This window comes from Triplophysa rosa, linkage group LG25, assembly GCF_024868665.1.
Source record: "Triplophysa rosa linkage group LG25, Trosa_1v2, whole genome shotgun sequence".
Taxonomy (NCBI): domain Eukaryota; kingdom Metazoa; phylum Chordata; class Actinopteri; order Cypriniformes; family Nemacheilidae; genus Triplophysa; species Triplophysa rosa.
Window position 1 is genome coordinate 17,557,921 of NC_079914.1, and position 18,311 is coordinate 17,576,231.

The window sequence follows — 18,311 nt, forward strand, 5'->3', positions numbered from 1 at the left end:
GATGTGTCACGTGACCTACTTCCCTTTCGTAACTCTCTGGACTGGTGAAGTATTTCATCAGGTAAGTTTTTCTCTGGAACCACCACCAAGACTCTACAAAGATCAAAACCACCGAGAGACATTCAAACTCCTCAAGCCTTCCTTCTCATTCCCCGGAGACGCCTTATATCTGGAACCCCAGGTGCTGATTGGTCAATCAACAGGTCCGTCATGAGGAACAACCAATCACAGAACCTGAAAAGAAAAACCACCAACACAAGAGAGAGAAAACAAAACTTGGTGACGTAACAGCTTAAACACGCTTGCCTTCTGCTCATGACTTCATCTCTGATGGGTGAGAAATGTTTTAACCTTTGATGTGTGACACTTCTGAGACTCTTTCAAACATCTGTAATGTTGAATTCACAGTTTAATTTGAACAGTAAATGAGGAATGAGAAGAACAAATAAAGAAGTACAAGAGGAACAGAAGAAACCTTTCACCAGAACACAACATGCACACAAACACTAACAGACGAGCAGTTTGACTCCTACAACACCACATGTATTTGCTCACACACTATACTTCATGTTGTTAGTTTAAACTTTATAGCAACATTTAAGGACAACTGAAATCACTTCATGAGGCTTTAATAACTTTAGACTCATTAACAAAGAAAACAGAGAAACAACAAGGACAACCGTTTAAAATATTGTTGAAGAAATAGATAAAGATCATTCTTGTATTTATAGTATCTGTGATCATCAGTGATTGTTATTCTTATTTACATCTGATGTCATATACGAGAACAGCGACAGTAGCCACACCCACTACAACAGAGAGGACCAATCGGATCACAGTTTCAGTAAAACCACAACGGAGGACACCAACTGAAGGACAGAAAGAGAAAAGAGGCTTTTAACTGATGTTGCAGCTGAAATACAAAAAGGGACAAATTAAGTAGCAAATAAACACAGTATCTCACAGAAGTGATTACACCCCTCACATATTTGTAAACTTTGCTACAATGTAAACTAGTGAGTGTACAGCTTGTATAACAGTGTACATTTGCTGTGCCCTCAAAATAACTCAACACACAGCCATTAATGTCTAAACCGCCGGCCACAAAAGTGAGTACACCCCTAGTGAAAATGTCCAAATTGGGCCCAAAGTGTCAATATTTTGTGTGGCCACCATTATTCTCCAGCACTGCCTTAACCCTCTTGGGAATGGAGTCCACCAGAGCTTCACAGGTTTCCACTGGAGTCCTCTACCACTCCTCCATGACGACATCACGGAGCTGGTGGATGTTAGAGACCTTGCGTTCCTACACCTTCCGTTTGAGGATGCCCCACAGATGCTCAATAGGGTTAAGGTCTGGAGACATGCTTGGCCAGTCCATCACCTTTACCCTCAGCTTCTTTTGGAGTCGTTATCATGTTGGAATACTGCCCTGCGGCCCAGTCTCCGAAGGGAGGGGATCATGCTCTGCTTCAGTATGTCACAGTACATGTTGGCATTCATGGTTCCCTCAATGAACTGTCACAAGACCATGACACTCCAACCACCATGCTTGACTGTAGGCAAGACACACTAGTCTTTGTACTCCTCACCTGGTTGCCGCCACACACGCATGACACCATCTGAAGCAAATAAGTTTATCTTTGTCTCATCAGACCACAGGACATGGTTCCAGTAATCCATGTCCTTAGTCTGCTTGTCTTCAGAAAACTGTTTGCGGGATTTCTTGTGCATCATCTTTAGAAGAGGCTTCCTTCTGAGATGACAGCCATGCAGACCAATTTTATGCAGTGTGCGGCGTATGGTCTGAGCACTGACAGGCTGACCCCCCCACCCCTTCAACCTCTGCAGCAATGCTGGCAGCACTCATACGTCTGTTTCCCAAAGACAACCTCTGGATATGACGCTGAGCACGTGCACTCAACTTCTTTGACCATGGCGAGGCCTGTTCTGAGTGGAACCTGTCCTGTTCAACCGCTGTATGGTCTTGGCCACCGTGCTGCAGCTCAGTTTCAGGCTCTTGGCAATCTTCTTATAGCCTAGGCCAGGGGTCACCAACTAGAGGACTCCGGCAACAATTATTTTTTCAGTTCTTTGCCAAGAGGTGCCATGTTGAACTTATAGTAACCAGTATGAGAGAGTGAGAGCGATAACACCAAATTTAACACACCTGCACCCCATTCACACCCGAGACCTTGTAACACTAACGGATCACATGACACCGGGGAGAGAAAATGACTAATTGGGCCCAATTTGGACATTTTCACTTAGGGGTGTACTCACTTTTGTTGCCAGCGGTTTAGACATTAATGGCTGTATGTTGAGTTATTTTGAGGCGACAGGAAATTTACACTGTTATACAAGCTGTACACTCACTACTTTACATTGTAGCAAAGTATCATTTCTTCAGTGCCGTCACATGAAAAGATATAATAAAATATTTACTCAAATGTGAGGGGTGTACTCACTTCTGTGAGATACTGTACATGTGACTCACCTGAAAACGTGTGACAGAGTTGATTGATGTGTAGATGTAGAGTCTGGTTGCTGACTGGATTGGACACCACACATCTGTATGTGTTTGTATCCTGATATTCCACCTCCAGAGGTAGAGAGAGTCTGATGTTGAGATCAGACACACTGATGCTGGACAATAAACTCTTTCCTTTGTACCAGGAGACGCTCACATCATGTGACACATTCAACACTGAACACAACACACAACAACATGATGATGAAGATGATGAAGAACATTGAGAAGAGACACTGGAGATGACAGGAACAGACAGACGAGCTGAAAAACATTTGAGAAGCAAGAATCAAAACAGATGAACAAAAAATGAAATCACAAACCCAAGTTTATTGTGATCTGTGAGTTTGTCTCATAACACACAGAAGACGATGTCAGACCACATTAACTTTATTTATTTATTATTTCTTTCATTTTCCTATACTATGATGATTATATAACCTGCCTATGAAGATGTAAAGACCATCCTGTGATGATATAATCTTGACATCTTCAATATTGACTGAGTAAGGCCATCATGAACTCATAGTGACATTAATGGTTCAAATCAAACTTTGAGGTTCATTATCTCAGTTAGATTCTGAGACTTGGGTTTCACAGTCTGGGTCACATATTTCAATCTTAAAGAAACTCAACTCACCATAGACAGTCAGATTGAAGTGTCTGATGAGGACAGAAGGTTTTCTGTTGATCTCAGCTTTATAAAGTCCAGTGTGTTCAGTTGTGATGTTTGTGATGATGAGAGATCCAGTCTGATCATATATCTGTAAATGATTCTTGAATCTCTCATTGTTAAATGATGTTATATTGGCTTCTGTGTTGAATTCAGCTATAATGATCTCATCTGGACTCTGAACACCAAACATCCACTCGACCACATCATGTGTGTGTAGTTCAGTATAAGTGTGTAGAGTAACAGAATGTCCCTCCATCACTGACACTGACTTCACTTCATCACCAAACACACCTAAACAACACAAACAATACTGACATTATAGAAAGTATAAAGTGTCATGATTCTGCCTCCTTTGGTCATGAATTTCTAGTCTAGTGGCAGGATCATGACAGACCAACTTGTTTAGTGCAGAGAGAGACATGAAATTGTTGGTTTTGACATGCCATGCGCTCTCTCTGGTCTGGTCTTTGTCCCCACCCCCTCTTTTCGCTTCCCGACAGTGGTTCATTCCCCACACCTGCCTAGTGTTAATTTACCCTTTATTAGTCCTCCTATTTAATGCCCTTCTGTCTGCTGTCCTGTGCTAGTGTGTTTTGTTTTGATATGTTTGCCTTCCTCGTCTACTCGCCTGAGTACCTACGTTGTGTCGTCTTGTGGATTACCCTGTTCCTGTTTGCCCTGATCCTGTTTGTCCTGTTCCTGTTTGCCCTGTTCCTGTTTGCCCTGTTCCTGTTTGCCCTGTTCCTGTTTGCCCTGTTCCTGTTTGCCCTGTTCCTGTTTGCCCTGTTCCTGTTTGCCCTGTTCCTGTTTGCCCTGTTCCTGTTTGCCCTGTTCCTGTTTGCCCTGTTCCTGTTTGCCCTGTTCCTGTTTGCCCTGTTCCTGTTTGCCCTGTTCCTGTTTGCCCTGTTCCTGTTTGCCCTGTTCCTGTTTGCCCTGTTCCTGTTTGCCCTGTTCCTGTTTGCCCTGTTCCTGTTTGCCCTGTTCCTGTTTGCCCTGTTCCTGTTTGCCCTGTTCCTGTTTGCCCTGTTCCTGTTTGCCCTGTTCCTGTTTGCCCTGTTCCTGTTTGCCCTGTTCCTGTTTGCCCTGTTCCTGTTTGCCCTGTTCCTGTTTGCCCTGTTCCTGTTTGTCCTGTTCCTGTTTGCCCTGTTCCTGTTTGCCCTGTTTCTGTTTGCCCTGTCCCTGTTCCTGTTTGCCCTGTCCCTGTTCCTGTTTGCCCTGTTCCTGTTTGCCCTGTTCCTGTTTGCCCTGTTCCCCAGTCGTGTTTTGGACTTATCATTTGATTCTCGAACCTTGTTTGTTTTGTCCCCCATGTGGGAGGTTTTTGTATATATTCTTGTTTTAGTTATCATGTTTTCTCCATCGTGGGTTTTTGGTTTATATTTAAATAAAGAATTCTGTTACCCCTTTGACTGCCTGCGCCTGGGTTCTGCCTCATGACAATAAAGGGATTGACCAAACAGTCTTAGTGCCTGACATCAGTACAAATAACAGTAGCCTGAATCAAAAGGTTGACATGAGAAACACAGATAGACCTAAATGAACAAACATATCCTTAAAAATATACTAATCCAGGTTTCTATGAGAAATGAGAAGCCGATGCACTTTCTGTGTGTTTAAGCAGCACATGTTGCCTGTAAATCTAGCGCAAGAACTTAAACATTGCTTACCGTTCAAACGCCACAAGCACAAACACAGAAGTATGACATCAATGATCTTCTGCAGCATTCTCGCTGCTTTATTTGATCTGTAAACTGTTAGAAAGAGAAAATGAGAGAACAAGAAGGCACAAGGTGACTAGAGAGGTTTTATTATGTGCGTGAGCAGTATATTCACGGAACCCCCTCCTCCTCACTAACCACAACACCACTGACACACACAAATATACAATAAACCTCCAACATTTAAAGTGTTTGCTGCTTTAGTGTACATACAGCCAAAACATCTGTTACTCTTTCTGTGATATCTACAAATATGTGATCATGTGTTTATTTTGGGTGAAACATTAGTATAATAACCTACTAAATAAATGTAGTGCCAGGACAAAAGAAACAAAAGTCTGCACAAGTGTTGTGATCGATTGTGTGTTGTTTCCTTTTAAAAACCACATCTGCACATGAAGTTTAAAGCATCTGTGGTTAGTGCATATGTGCTGCTCATCCTCTCACCCCTCATGCACGCGAGGAGAACCTTTCTAATGACAACATGCTAATAATATATTAGTATAGTATTTCATGGATTTCTGTGGATGTGTCTTATATTTAATTATTCCAAACCAAATGTAATAACTTTTTTACAATGTAGAGTTAGTATTTCTGTGTTTAGTCATGGGCTGTAAGTTAAGCTACAGTAATTGTCCCTCTCAATTTGAAATGCATTTATAGATTATAAATGGGAATACATGTATTTTGTATTAATATTAAGGACATAGACTTGACAGCATGTAAAATCTCCTGCAGTACCTTTATATGAACACTAGAGGTCTCTTATCACACAGCGCCATAAACTAATGACGTCACATACATCAGGCTGTGTACATAGACATAAGCACTAAAATATGCCTTAATGTTTTAACTTATAAGAGGTCGAAGTACCGTGCTCTCAAGTCTTAAAAATGAATACATTTTATTTTAAATAAAATTAATTCTCACTTGACTTTGACTTATTTCATCAGGGTGGGGTGTTGAATTGCATTTCCCCACCTTTAAAGAGTTTTAAGTAGGGGCTAATAACACCTACTGACAGTTAATAATAATTTAATATTTGTTATTCTTAAGAATGCTGCTTTATGTGGGATTAGCTATTCACCTGCGCGTTTGTCTTTCTGCGCATGCTCAGAGAAGCCTCAAGGAAACGCCGCATCTCACTTTGGGTGCAACTCGATTCTTATTTGTGCGTCCTCGTTTCCTTTCCTCGCGTCTTAGCTCCACCCCTTCAGGATGCGAGGGAAGGGAACCAGGAAAAGAAGCGAGGACGGAGGAATTAAAAGAAGTAAAATGGCAAATCCTCACCCACTTTAGCGTCACTTCGAAGCGTCGTCAATTAATGATGACTGCACACATTGCACATTGAAAATATAAAAAATAAAGTTAAATACATACTTTAGGCAGATTTCATAATCTCCACTACAATAAAATAAGTTAAAAACATGCATAAACGTGGTCAGAAATTTATATAAGGTTTATCAAATATATGTTATACATAAATATATTAATATATTAACTTTATGAATATTAACTATACTGTCTGAAATAGGTATACATTTATAAAAAAGCGTAATTATCACATTTATGCATGTGACGATGTGCAGGGGGGGGAGAATAATAGGCGTGTCAGGTTTAGTGGCTAAAACACACGTGTATCCTCGCTCATGACTCCTCAGAAAGCCTCCTCACTCGCCTCCTCCCGGTGCAATTAGAGAATTGAGACGTCCTTAAAGATGGCTGAGCACAATCGGTTTCCGGGTCATAGGATGGAGGACGGAGGAGCGAAGAAACGAGGAGGCTTATTGAGAAGCACACTTTCTAAACTAAATCCTTGGTGTTTTGAGTATGACGTCATCACGCAACCGTGTTTTTTTCGTCAATTTTAACAATCATAGGTAGTTTAGATGGTTAGAGTAAGGTTAGGGTTAGGGTGTGGGTTAGGGTAAAGGTTTCGTAAGACTTGAAACACCAAAGATTTAATCAAAACCAAGCCACGCCCACGGATCTGACACGAAACAACAAGATTTAGTGAGAGCCCGTTTTAAAACTGTCCTTTAGGTATTAGTGCACAAAACACTTACAACATATAATCATTGATTGTCTGCATGATTTCATGCAGTATTCATTTATTCATTACCTGAGCACTGTGCTGGTTTACATCAACTGCACTTCTATTTCTAATTTCCTTTATTCTTATTCTTTTTATATACACACTCACATTTTTAATCAATTTTATTGCTGTTTTATTGTTTCTTAAAATTTAAAGTTGTATTTGTGATCTTAAATTATTTGCATTTTAATGATACATCTTATTTCTCTCTGTCAATCATTTTATGTAAAGAATTGCCCCGGTGTATGAAATGTGCTATATAAATAAACTTGCCTTGCCTTGCCTTTAAACAGAAATAATTTTGTGGTTGGTGTTTTTTTGTAGGAACTACAGTCGTGATTCAGGTTAGCGCTGTTAAAGATGAAAGAAAGAGCTGCTCTCCTTTCTTTAGTTTACAGTTTTAAATGAATGATCATGAGTATGATCAAAATTATTTATGTATCCACATGTTATGTAGTATATACATGTCAGGTGTAAACTGTCAAACGTGTGTTTTCAAGATTTTCTCTCAAATGATTTTACAAATAGCCTGAAAAAAACTGATAAATATAATTTATTAAAATTTACAAAAATTAGTTTGGAGTGTTTAAAACTTTGCGAGTAATACTTAAAACACAATTAATAAGATGTGTAGGCCTACATGTTTTAGTTTGGTATCATCATATTGTGACACATTATTTATATAGTTATATATTAAACATAACTGTGCGAGAGTTAATGTCATGGATCTTTTATTGACATTAAGTGTGTACACCAGCAGCTGTTGTTTCTGCTTGTAGAGCTGTTTTGTGTTATTTACAATGTGTCACGATCAGAGCGTGAAGAACCCAAGCGCAGGCAGGCAGTGAAGGGGTTAACAAAAAGATTTTAATATTAAACAAAAACACACAAAACAAAAACCCACGAGGGGGTACAAATCCGGAACTAAACTAAGAAACAGCAGAAAACAAAGACTTCCCACGAGGGGGCAAAATGAAAACAAGACAAATTAACCAAACTACAGGACACGACCAAACGTCATAAATCATAAAGCACAAAACTCACGAAAAACACGAACAGGGCAAGGACTAGGAACACGGGTGAGAGCACAAACATAATCCACACAGTACAGCACCAAACACATACACATACATACAATCCAGGAACACAAGACAAAGAAACAAGAGGGTATTTATGGGAAACACAAACGAGGGATAACGACATGGGGCAGGTGTCAGACATTAAACACTCAGGGAAAGATAACGAGGAAACGAGAGGAATGGGGTCAATGACAAGACACTGGAGAGAACGTCAAACGGACAATAATATGTTTCTCTCCACACATAACCAAAGACTTTGTCATGGCTCTGCTACAGGACCAAGAAAAACATGACTAAGGAAGCAGAGCCATGACACAATGCAAATGTGGTCGTGATTAGAAAGTGTCTTTTGCAGCATATGGGATTTGCTCTCACGCACTTCAGCACATTACACAAATGCAAATGTAAATGTAGACAGTTCATCAGGAATCTTTAGGCTGTTCAAGTCTGTCCAATTACTCAATGAACCCCATATAAAACTCACCATTCTGTAACGAAACATTTGATATAATCAGTTGGGTGGACAGACTTGATTTAATGTAAATGAAGGATTGTTTAATGTTTGTTCTAAATTGTATTCTGTAACCCTTTTCACAAGATCAACACAAAATGTCACACAATGTGTTCAATAGCATAACACAAACAATGTGTTATTAATGCACACAGAGAGTGTCGATCAGAAAACTGCAGGAGATCAGGGACAGGTTTAGAAGTGAACCTTTAAAAGTAAAAGTAAAACACAAAGATCTTTTTATCAGATGGCCTTTTCTTCAGTCGGGTTGTTTTGTTTTATAGAGTACTTGCATGTGAGAGGTTCTTTGTAAACAGTTTGGTTATGTATTGTATGACTGTATACTTGCATCAGGTGTCAAAACAATAAATATGAAAAGCCAAAGACAATTGGGGTTTTCTGTAAGTAAATCTGAAATGAAAAGGGCTTTTCTCAACTGCAGTTTAGGATATCATTTCAATTTTAGCACCGTGTCATATTAAAGGGCAGATCAGAGACTAGTGTGAACTGTGAAGGGTGTAGGGCGTTACCCTGGCAAATGAGTCTTGATGAAAAGCCTGCTTGTCATGAAAATGCGTGATAAGAAGAATGTAACCTGACCTGTAACTCCACATTTCTTTCAGTTTCTGTTCTCTTTGTGTGAGTGTGACACTCGCTGAAAACAGACTATTTGTAAATAATGTTGCTTGTTGGCTTTAAATCACAGAAAAAGGTCTGTTTGCATGTTTAGATCTTTTTCTCTACTTGCAGCAACAGACTAATAAAAAAATCATGTTTTACAAATATTGTAATTTGTGTGAATGTTTTTGTTTTAAAATACATTGCTAGTGTTTAGGATATATCTCCCTTGGCATGAATGGGTAACTATACAAAAATATTTGATTCAGATATGGGCATCTCTGTTGACATTTATTTAATCAATGAATCAATTGAATAATCATTTAATTTAAAAGAGACACAGAGCTGCTCACTCTTTTTTGTCACTCCTTACTTTATAAGTGACCAGGAACATTTTTCTATTGGGGAAAAAGACACTTGTGACACATCTATGAATGCAACCTTATAACACCAACACATTTGAATTGTAAAGTTTTCAATTTTGCATGAAACCACTCCTTGAATGCTTCCTGTGGTTTCGCAGAGAACTGGTTTCTCCACAGAATGTAACTCCAGAAACAAATACATCCTAACAGTAAGATTTACCAGTTTATCTGACCAATCTAACAAGTTGAAAAGTTACTAAAACCCTTCAAAACCAGACCAGACAAGGGAGGTGTGGATTGATCCATAATGTTTATTGTAAACCACAGGCAGTATTAAAGTGATAGTTCACCACAAAATGAAAATTCTGTCATTATTCACTCACCCTCATGCCATTTCATAGTTCATACCTGTATAAATGACATTGTTTGTTCTGATGAACACAGAGAAAGATATTTGGAAGAATGTTAGCAATTTTCAGTTCTGGAACATCATTGACTGCCAGGAAAAATGAAATGGTAGTCAAAGGTGCCCAGAACTGTTTGTGTTCCTAAATTCCTCAAAATATCTCAATATGTGTTCAACAGAACAAAACAAATTCTACTATGGTAGTGGATGATGTATCAGAACTGAGAAAATGGCTGACATTCTTCCAAATATCTTTCTCTGTGTTTAACAGAACGAAGAAATGTAGACGGATTCGAAACAATCTGAGGGTGAATAAATGATGACAGACTTTTCATTTTGGGTGGACTGTCCCTTTTAGAGGTGTGCACCAGGTGTGTTTTTATTTTCATTTTCTGAAATAGTTGTCTTTATCTACTGACGCAGCTCTCTGAGCCATCAGTCTCATCAGATCTCACCAAAGAGAATCACCTGATAAACATCACAAAAGAAGAGTCTCTTTAAAACGCATCAACAGTCAACATCGGAGGTTTGCTCTGAAGTCGGCACCATGGAAGTTCACTTCATTTTTATTTTTCTGTCCTCTCTGACTGCCAGTGGTAAGCTCATATGTTTATGACTTTAATTCTTTCTTGACAGATAACCGTTGCTTATATGACACCTCAGGTTTATATGAGTGACAAAGTGGGATGTTATACACAAACGCCGTGACTACGCCACTCCAATTTGGATTTGGGTAGGAGTTCCCGAGAGAGTTCCCCCCACAGTCACTCAAATAAATGAATGCACACAGAGCAGAGTATTATAGTCAGGCATTAGTCTTTATTTAATCGGTGTTCTGATCTTGCACAAGTACTGGCCTCAAATTGCCTAAGTAAATAAAGTGTTTCCAGAGAAGAAAACCAAATCCAGTGTCTCACGTCACACCAATACACAAACACAGTTCCGTGTGTATACGGGGGCTGAGGGTGCTTGAGAACCTGCCTCATTTCTTACAACTAAAACACATTGCCCAGTCATTAGTACGCCAGGAAAATTACAAAAATGATGTTCAAATATGTTTTATAGTCAATGCATTATTTAATATGATCATTTATCCCAAAATAAAAATCCTGACATTATTTGTTCACCTTTATGTTACTCAATAACATTTTATGATTTATGTTATATACTTAAAGTTTATTAGAAGGTTAATTATTATTATTATTATAACAATAAATCATTTCATTTATACAATGTATCGTTTAATGAAAATTGCATTGTGTTTGTGATAAAAAATTTGTATTCCTACTGGAAACCTTGAATATACTATTCAAGACAAAAGAACAACAATTTTATAACTTAATTAATACCTAAATTCTATTTTCTACAGTATCTTATAATATAAACTACATACAGTACAGTAATATTACAGTTATAGAGGTCAGACCCAAAATTAGAATGGTTAGAATAGCTGGTGTGTCCCGTACAGCTATTATCGATAAGCTTTTCTTCAGTCAGGTGTGTGAAATAAATGTCTACCAGTGCCCTTAGTTATCTCATATTAAACATGGTGAAGCCTTTCTGACATAAATGAATATAAATCTACTATACTATTTAATACAGTGAAACTGATATGCAGAACTAATGACTTGTTAAAGACTTGAAGTTTAAACTTGAGGAGGACTTGGACTCAACTTGGACTTATCTGTCTTGACTCGAGACTTGCATGCACAGATTTGAGACTTACTTGTGACTTGCAAAGCAATGACTAGGTTCCACCGCTGGCTCTATATCATCACACAATAACTGACTTTGGAATGTCACAACTGAATCAAGAACTCCAGAGTGCCGTGTAATGATGTTGTTTATAAAAGCTCTTTCTGCATGTCTGTGTTATTATTGTGAATTCACAATTGTGTTTGTGTTGTTCAGATGTGTTTGTGTTTGTGTTTAAGTTGTTCAGGTGTGTTTGTGTTTGTGTTGTTCAGATGTGTTTGTGTTGTTCAGGTGTGTTTGGTGAAGAAGTGAAGTCAGTGTCAGTGATGGAGGGACATTCTGTTACTCTACACACTGATACTGAACTACACACACATGATGTGATCGAGTGGTATTATGGATCTGAAAACACATTTGTTGCCAGAATCAATGGAAAGGCCAACAGCACCATGTTGTCTGATGAAGAGAGATTTAAAGACAGACTGAAGATGAACAATCAGACTGGAGATCTCAACATCACACACATCACATCTCAACACTCTGGACTTTATCAACTAGAGATCAGCAGCAACATGAAACCATCAAACCAGACATTCAATCTCACTGTCTATGGTGAGTATTTTAGACTCAATATACTGTCTCTTGTGTCTTTTTAACAAAAAGAACCATATACCTATTCAATCTCATTACCTATATTATTATATTTAATGGCCAATTGTATTTTTTTGCTTAGCTACAGTAGATAGAAGTAAAACACATAACTTCTATAGGCAGTTAGTTTACCATAAAGGTAAAAAATATTACACATTAGTTTTTGGTGAATTGTCCTTTCGAAAAGCTCTGTATGTCTTCTTTTTTTCTTTAAACATATAGCACATGATACATGCTCTCTTCTGTTGCTGTTCTTCATCATCTTTAGTGTCAAATTGTTCTGTGTTGTGTTCAGTGATGAATGTGAGTGACGAAACGCCCTCCTGGTATGGAAGCCACAAACACTCCAGCAACAGTGTGTCTGACCGGAAGAGCTTCTCTCTTCAGCGTTGTGAGACATCATTGAAGCTCTGATGTAAAAAAACATGATAGACAGCACTGATAAGTGAACAGTTATAAATATCCTGGATCGAGGTTATTAAAGTTTACATGATGTGGAATTTCCATTGGAATATTTCAAGTCAGCGGCTATTTGCACTCATTTTAAATAGTGGTAGATTCTGTTTACACTAATTGAAAATAGCAGCATTTCTTAGCGGTATGATATTCCAACTAGACTAAAATAGCTGGATTTTCTTTAGATGAAGTAGAAATAGTAGTTAGATGCTATACTTGTAAACAGTGGCAGATAACGTTACTATTTGCCCCTCGGTATTGTTGTGCATTAAACATTACGCAATAATAACAGTGTAAATCATTAGATTTATAAAAATGATTAAAATGATGATATTTATACTTTATTACGCTTATTGAGATACAAACCCCCTACACCATCCACTAACCTTACCCTAAACCTAAACCTTATGAATAAAAATGAATTTTAAGGAATAAATCAATTTTATTGAAAACATATGAATTTATGATCTGTAAGGTATAGAAAAGGTAAAAGAGTGTTTTCAGCAAGAGGTGGATTTGAACTCCGGACCAGGCACTTGCAGGGGGAGCGAGGGTGCTTGAGAACCTGCCTCTTTGGCCCTTAATGCCGAAAGTGCCCTTTTGTTAAGGCAAAAAATATATATATTTTTTAATTTAAGGCCCTTTTGTGAAGGCCTGCACAATCTAACTATTAGTCAAATGAATGAATAATAATTTAACCCTTAATAAAATAACCCACGTGATGACCTTTCACCTGACGACCTCATCTGGGACGACCCCTCACGTTCAGACGCGTCTTCAGTAGTTTAGCGCATTTCCAGGATACAAACAGTTCATGGCTGTTTTCAGCGGAGCAGTGTGCTTGTTTTCTTATTAGTGTATTTAATATTATTATTATAAGTAGTAGTAATAGAATTTTACAAAGCATGCGCGGCCGTTGTGTGTGTAGCCTGTTCTGCCCTGAACTGAAGTGACGTTAGATACACACAGCGATATAAACAAAGGTGCATGTTCACTTCTTGAGTCGATCTTTGCTGTTTGAGGGAGAAAAGTTTCACGGGCGTCGAGGGGTCTGGTCTTTGTTATTTGACTAAAACTAATAATACTTTTAATTTACAGTAGAGTGCCTTCAAAACAGTTATCAAAACACTAATAAAACATGATTATTCTACTTTTCTCATCCTTCAAATTATACTTATCAATGCTGTTTTTATCATCATTATCATTTAAAAAAAATGAATAAATTCAGAGGAGGGTTAGAACAGAATTGTATTTCTTTTAATATGACTAAACTAATTTTTTCTACAACAGCAAAGACCGAAACTACAGCAGCAGCATCACCAGCAGCCCCCACAACATCAGATGGTCCCTGTAAGTGATGTTAAAGCATCCTGCCTACAATCTAACCATACAGTGTGTCATGATACAGTGGACATGTTTATTTCCAATAGTGACCATGTCCTACACAGTTTACTATAACAGCTGTTATTCTGTACAACAAAGATGAAACCTTAAAGGGACAGTTCACCTAATATGTCTTTATATATTATCATTATTTTCTAACCATCAGATTGTTTCAAACCTGTATACATTTCTTTGTTCTGCTAAACACAAAGGAAGATGTTTGGAAGAATGAACCCCCATTGACTCCCATGCTATTTATTTTCCCTACTGTGGCAGTAAATGGGGCCCAAGATCTGTTTGGTTACTGACATTCTTCCAAATATCTTCTGTTGTGTTCAACAGAACAAAAACATTTATATGGGTTTGGAATAATCTAAAGGGTGTAAATGATGACAGAATTTGCATTTCCCTTTAGGGTTTGGACAACTTAATTCCCTTCAGTTTCTAATCCCAGACTTGTTAATAGGTGCAAATAAAATATTTTTATTAGAATTATATTATATTATTTTTTTATTAGAATTATATTATATTATTTTATTATAACGTTTAGTTGGTTCATTTATTCAAAGCTCAACAGAAGCCATAAATTAGAATGAATATAAACATAACCAACTTAAATAGTCAAAGTATCAAGGGAGAGAGAACATGCCAAAATAACAAACAAAACAAGTTCTTACTAAAGTTTTAACCTAAATCATTTTCCCTAACAAAAGAAAGCAAAATCAAAGACATTAATCTTACCTCTCTCCCTAACTAACGAAAAACAAGTGAAAACCTTTAAAGCGGGATAAGCCCAAACAAAAAGGCAAGCCTCTCCCCACACAGACTAGCTTGATCTCAGTAGTCATGTCGATGTAACCTCGCTTTAGGTTTACATCTCACAAGTTACTTAATAGTAAATAAACACGACAACATCTCTGGGATAGCGGTCGAGGAGTCCCTCTCGAACTGCATTGGCTTTTATCTTTAAGGCCAGCTGTGTAGCAGGTAAGCCACTACAGATGATTAGAATCAGCTGAGGATGATCTGAAGCGCTGCCTATACAGAGAGAGATGGAGAGAGAGAGAGAGAGAGAGAGACTAAAAAAGCAACAACAACAACATATACACAATTACACCACAGGACGTAACACACCACTGGAGTCACAGTTTGAGATGGTGTAGTGCTTACACATTCTCTATTCCAATCACATATTGGTGGGCAGAGCTATGTGCAAATACTTTCTGCCAACAAAGCGGGCTATTTGTATTCAGTGTAAATAGACACTCCGAAATTTCTCAAGCACTGGAAATCTGTCTGGCAAAAATTATGATGGCACTGATTCCCACTGACATTATTTCATGAATTTCAACTTCAATATAGAGAAAGGAAACAATTAAGATTACTGAACAGACGGACATCTGACTATTCTGTTTCTCTTTTTATCCTTGTAGATTCTCCTGTTCTGCGGATCCTTTTCATTCTATTCATGTCTCTGTTGTGTGTGATTCCTATGATGTTCATTTCTCTATACATAAACGGATTTTTAACAGAGTGAAACAGAAATCAAAAAACACCTGAAGCTAAATATAGCAGAAGCTGTATTCAAGGTTTGAACGAGGGAAACATTGTTAAACATACACAGCATTGCTAGAAAAAGAAGGAGAGCTTCATGCAGGTGACAACTGACTGAAACGTTACAAAATACTCCAGCTGGTGTATGAACTGTAAGGCCAATGCCAAGGTGTCCACACCAAAGGGCACCACATCCTGAGAGAAACAGAACTTCATCTGATAATGAACTCTCCTCAGGGTTTGCATCTCCATCTCAGACAGCATACAACAATGAACAATGACCCACTCACACCATCACATCTGTTCTCTTCTCCAACTCTCCTCTCTCTCTCCATCTCAACTCAGAGCTCTTTAAAGCTCACCCATGAACTGGATTTGACAAGCACCACATCTTATAAGAGCAAAGAATCTTCATATGCATGTTTGGTATCATTTGAAATGTCTCAGTGCGATTGGTACAATGGTCTGATTTCCACAGCAGTGGAGCATTAGAGATTTGTGGCTTAATCAGATCCAGGACAGAGTCCTTTACAATGTCAATTGTTGTTGTGTGGAGGAAGGGTATTTTGGTTTGGGTATTTAAGGAAAGCTGGAAAATGTTCAGGGGGATTCTTACTAACATGAACCCCATGGTGCCTTCAGACACACAGCACTGTGTTTTTTCCGATCGCACCTTTTTCTACTGTCAGGTATGCATCTTAGACTCGTAGATTAATCTCTGAGGATTTGATGTTTTGTATTCTCTGAATTGAATTGTAATTGGCATGAAACATATACCTGAGTAATAAATTGTCATGTTTGAATTCATTCTGCATTATTCTGGATCTGTTAACATGTTCTTATATTATGAAATTCAGTATAGGAATTATAGTTTTTCCCATTGCATCTTTGTTACCGCAAATCCCCGTTCAGGTTAGTGACGGACTAGAATCCTGTCTAGGTGACAAAGTCACCGGCTAAGAATTCTAGAGATCCGGCTTACAACTTGGCATTAGATAAGTGTACTTAGACCGTGGAGCCTAATAATGTAAATTTCCATTTATTTATCTAAATAGGGTAAGCCTCAGACTCTGACTATGGTAATATTATTCTATCTAAGTGTACATGGGAAACTATGAAACTATAGCGTTAATAGTCTAAGATGACCATAAAGGTACATTTTAGCAGTGATTTAAAGGGGGTGCAGCCATCTAAGTTGCTACTGGTCAAGTGACCTCTGGCAGTGACCAAGACTGGCAAGTTTGTGACCGTGAGATCCGCGTGTAGACGGCCGGCATGAGACTCTTAGCGACATGAGAATCGGATGAGTGAATATGGTTTAGAGTAAAATCAAACAGGTATCCAAATTTCAAACGTAATAATCAAAATACAAATAATATCATTCAACAAGGTTTTTCCTTTTATCTTTAGGAGTCAGATAAGATTACGCAGTGTTAAAATAATGTTCACAATAACAATAGAGCGCTGGAAAGACAGAACGCACGCATGCCGTCGCCACGCCACTTGGACTCCGCCATTGGGCCAGTGGGTGGTTCTTCTCCTCTCACATTTTTCACCACCTAACACTCTTGTAATTTATCTTTTTATAAAATAAAAGATATTACACAGCTTGATTGAAAGCTTGGTTCTGATTGGCCAGTCGCAACATTTGCAGGTTCATTATTGCATAACCTCTCAAAAATCATTTTGACAAGTTTTTTTGACAAATTAAATGTAAATATAGGCCTATCTTTTAATAACATATATGACATTATATTTACAAATGATTAAACCAATTTGTTTGTGACATTTGAACGTCATTTCTTACCTCAAAACTGAAAGTAAAAGGTTTTTCCTTGCGGAAGGTCTGCATTCGGTAAAAATGAGCTAATAAAATATTTCAAATTCACATTTTATGTCCAGTTTTTTTCTCATGTGGTAAGTAGTCGTGTAATAAGCGGGATAATGTACAAGCAGCTGGCTGTTATCTCCAAATAAGCTCCTTCAGTGTGATTAATCACGTCCTGATCACACTGTCGGCATAACAACCGGCTGCATGTACATTATCCTTTACTTAAAAAATATTTATTAAACAAAGTTTTCTGTATCTTATTTTAAGTTTTATCTAATCGTATGCAGCCAAAATATTAAAATTTTACATTTTAATGCACAGGTGTAACGAGCTCTCCGCTGCAGCCAGCCATTCACCTGCGCGTTTGTCACCTGTGCCTCAAGGAAACGCATCACTTTGTTAGTGACGTAACTATATAATTATTTCTATTATTAATTCTATATAATTGTTGTATTTGATTCTATTTTTATTACTTGTTTAAATCTGTACTCTGCGCTGTTTTGATATTTGTTGTTTAGAGCTGATTCAGGATCAGTCACTGGCTCAGTTCTTATGCAAAGATGTCAGCAAATCAGAAGCTAGAGGAAGTACTTGTGTCAGATGTTGACAGGCAGAATCCAGTCGTGTATGTAGTCTACACAGAACCGTATACCACACCTCTCCGAAACTGTAACACTAGCGCTGTGATTGGTCAGTTTAAAGCCCTCCCTCAGGTCAAAGATTCTGTGATCGAGTCGTGGATT

General features: G+C 38.1%; 2 protein-coding genes across 5 annotated transcripts in view; one reads left to right on the forward strand and one right to left on the reverse strand.

The window, feature by feature from the left end:
- The window catches only part of LOC130549073 (uncharacterized), a 22,855-nt gene extending 6,332 nt beyond the window's left edge, over window positions 1-16,523 (forward strand). The window contains exons 1-4 of one of the 3 annotated variants that reach the window (XM_057326233.1): window positions 10,430-10,594; window positions 11,966-12,305; window positions 14,091-14,150; window positions 15,617-16,523. In XM_057326233.1, coding sequence (XP_057182216.1) covers window positions 11,966-12,305; window positions 14,091-14,150; window positions 15,617-15,720 — 504 coding nt within the window. In that variant the 5' untranslated portion in view covers window positions 10,430-10,594 and the 3' untranslated portion in view covers window positions 15,721-16,523. Of the gene's footprint in view, window positions 1-10,429; window positions 10,595-11,965; window positions 12,306-12,639; window positions 12,736-14,090; window positions 14,151-15,616 lie in introns of those variants that run through there. The other 2 variants (XM_057326232.1, XM_057326231.1) reach the window with 2 other exon arrangements.
- On the reverse strand, window positions 350-5,009 carry LOC130549060 (carcinoembryonic antigen-related cell adhesion molecule 3-like). Of its 2 annotated transcripts, none has more exons than XM_057326211.1 (4): window positions 4,874-5,009; window positions 3,171-3,497; window positions 2,498-2,794; window positions 350-869 (listed from the first exon to the last, which is right to left on the reverse strand). In XM_057326211.1, exons 1-4 carry the CDS (start codon window positions 4,929-4,931, stop codon window positions 760-762), a joined length of 792 nt encoding a protein of 263 aa, XP_057182194.1. In that variant the 5' UTR covers window positions 4,932-5,009; the 3' UTR covers window positions 350-759. The 2 variants fall into 2 exon arrangements, with proteins under 2 accessions (XP_057182194.1, XP_057182195.1); XM_057326212.1 differs by having other exon boundaries at window positions 350-913.
- Window positions 16,524-18,311: the final 1,788 nt, after the last annotated feature.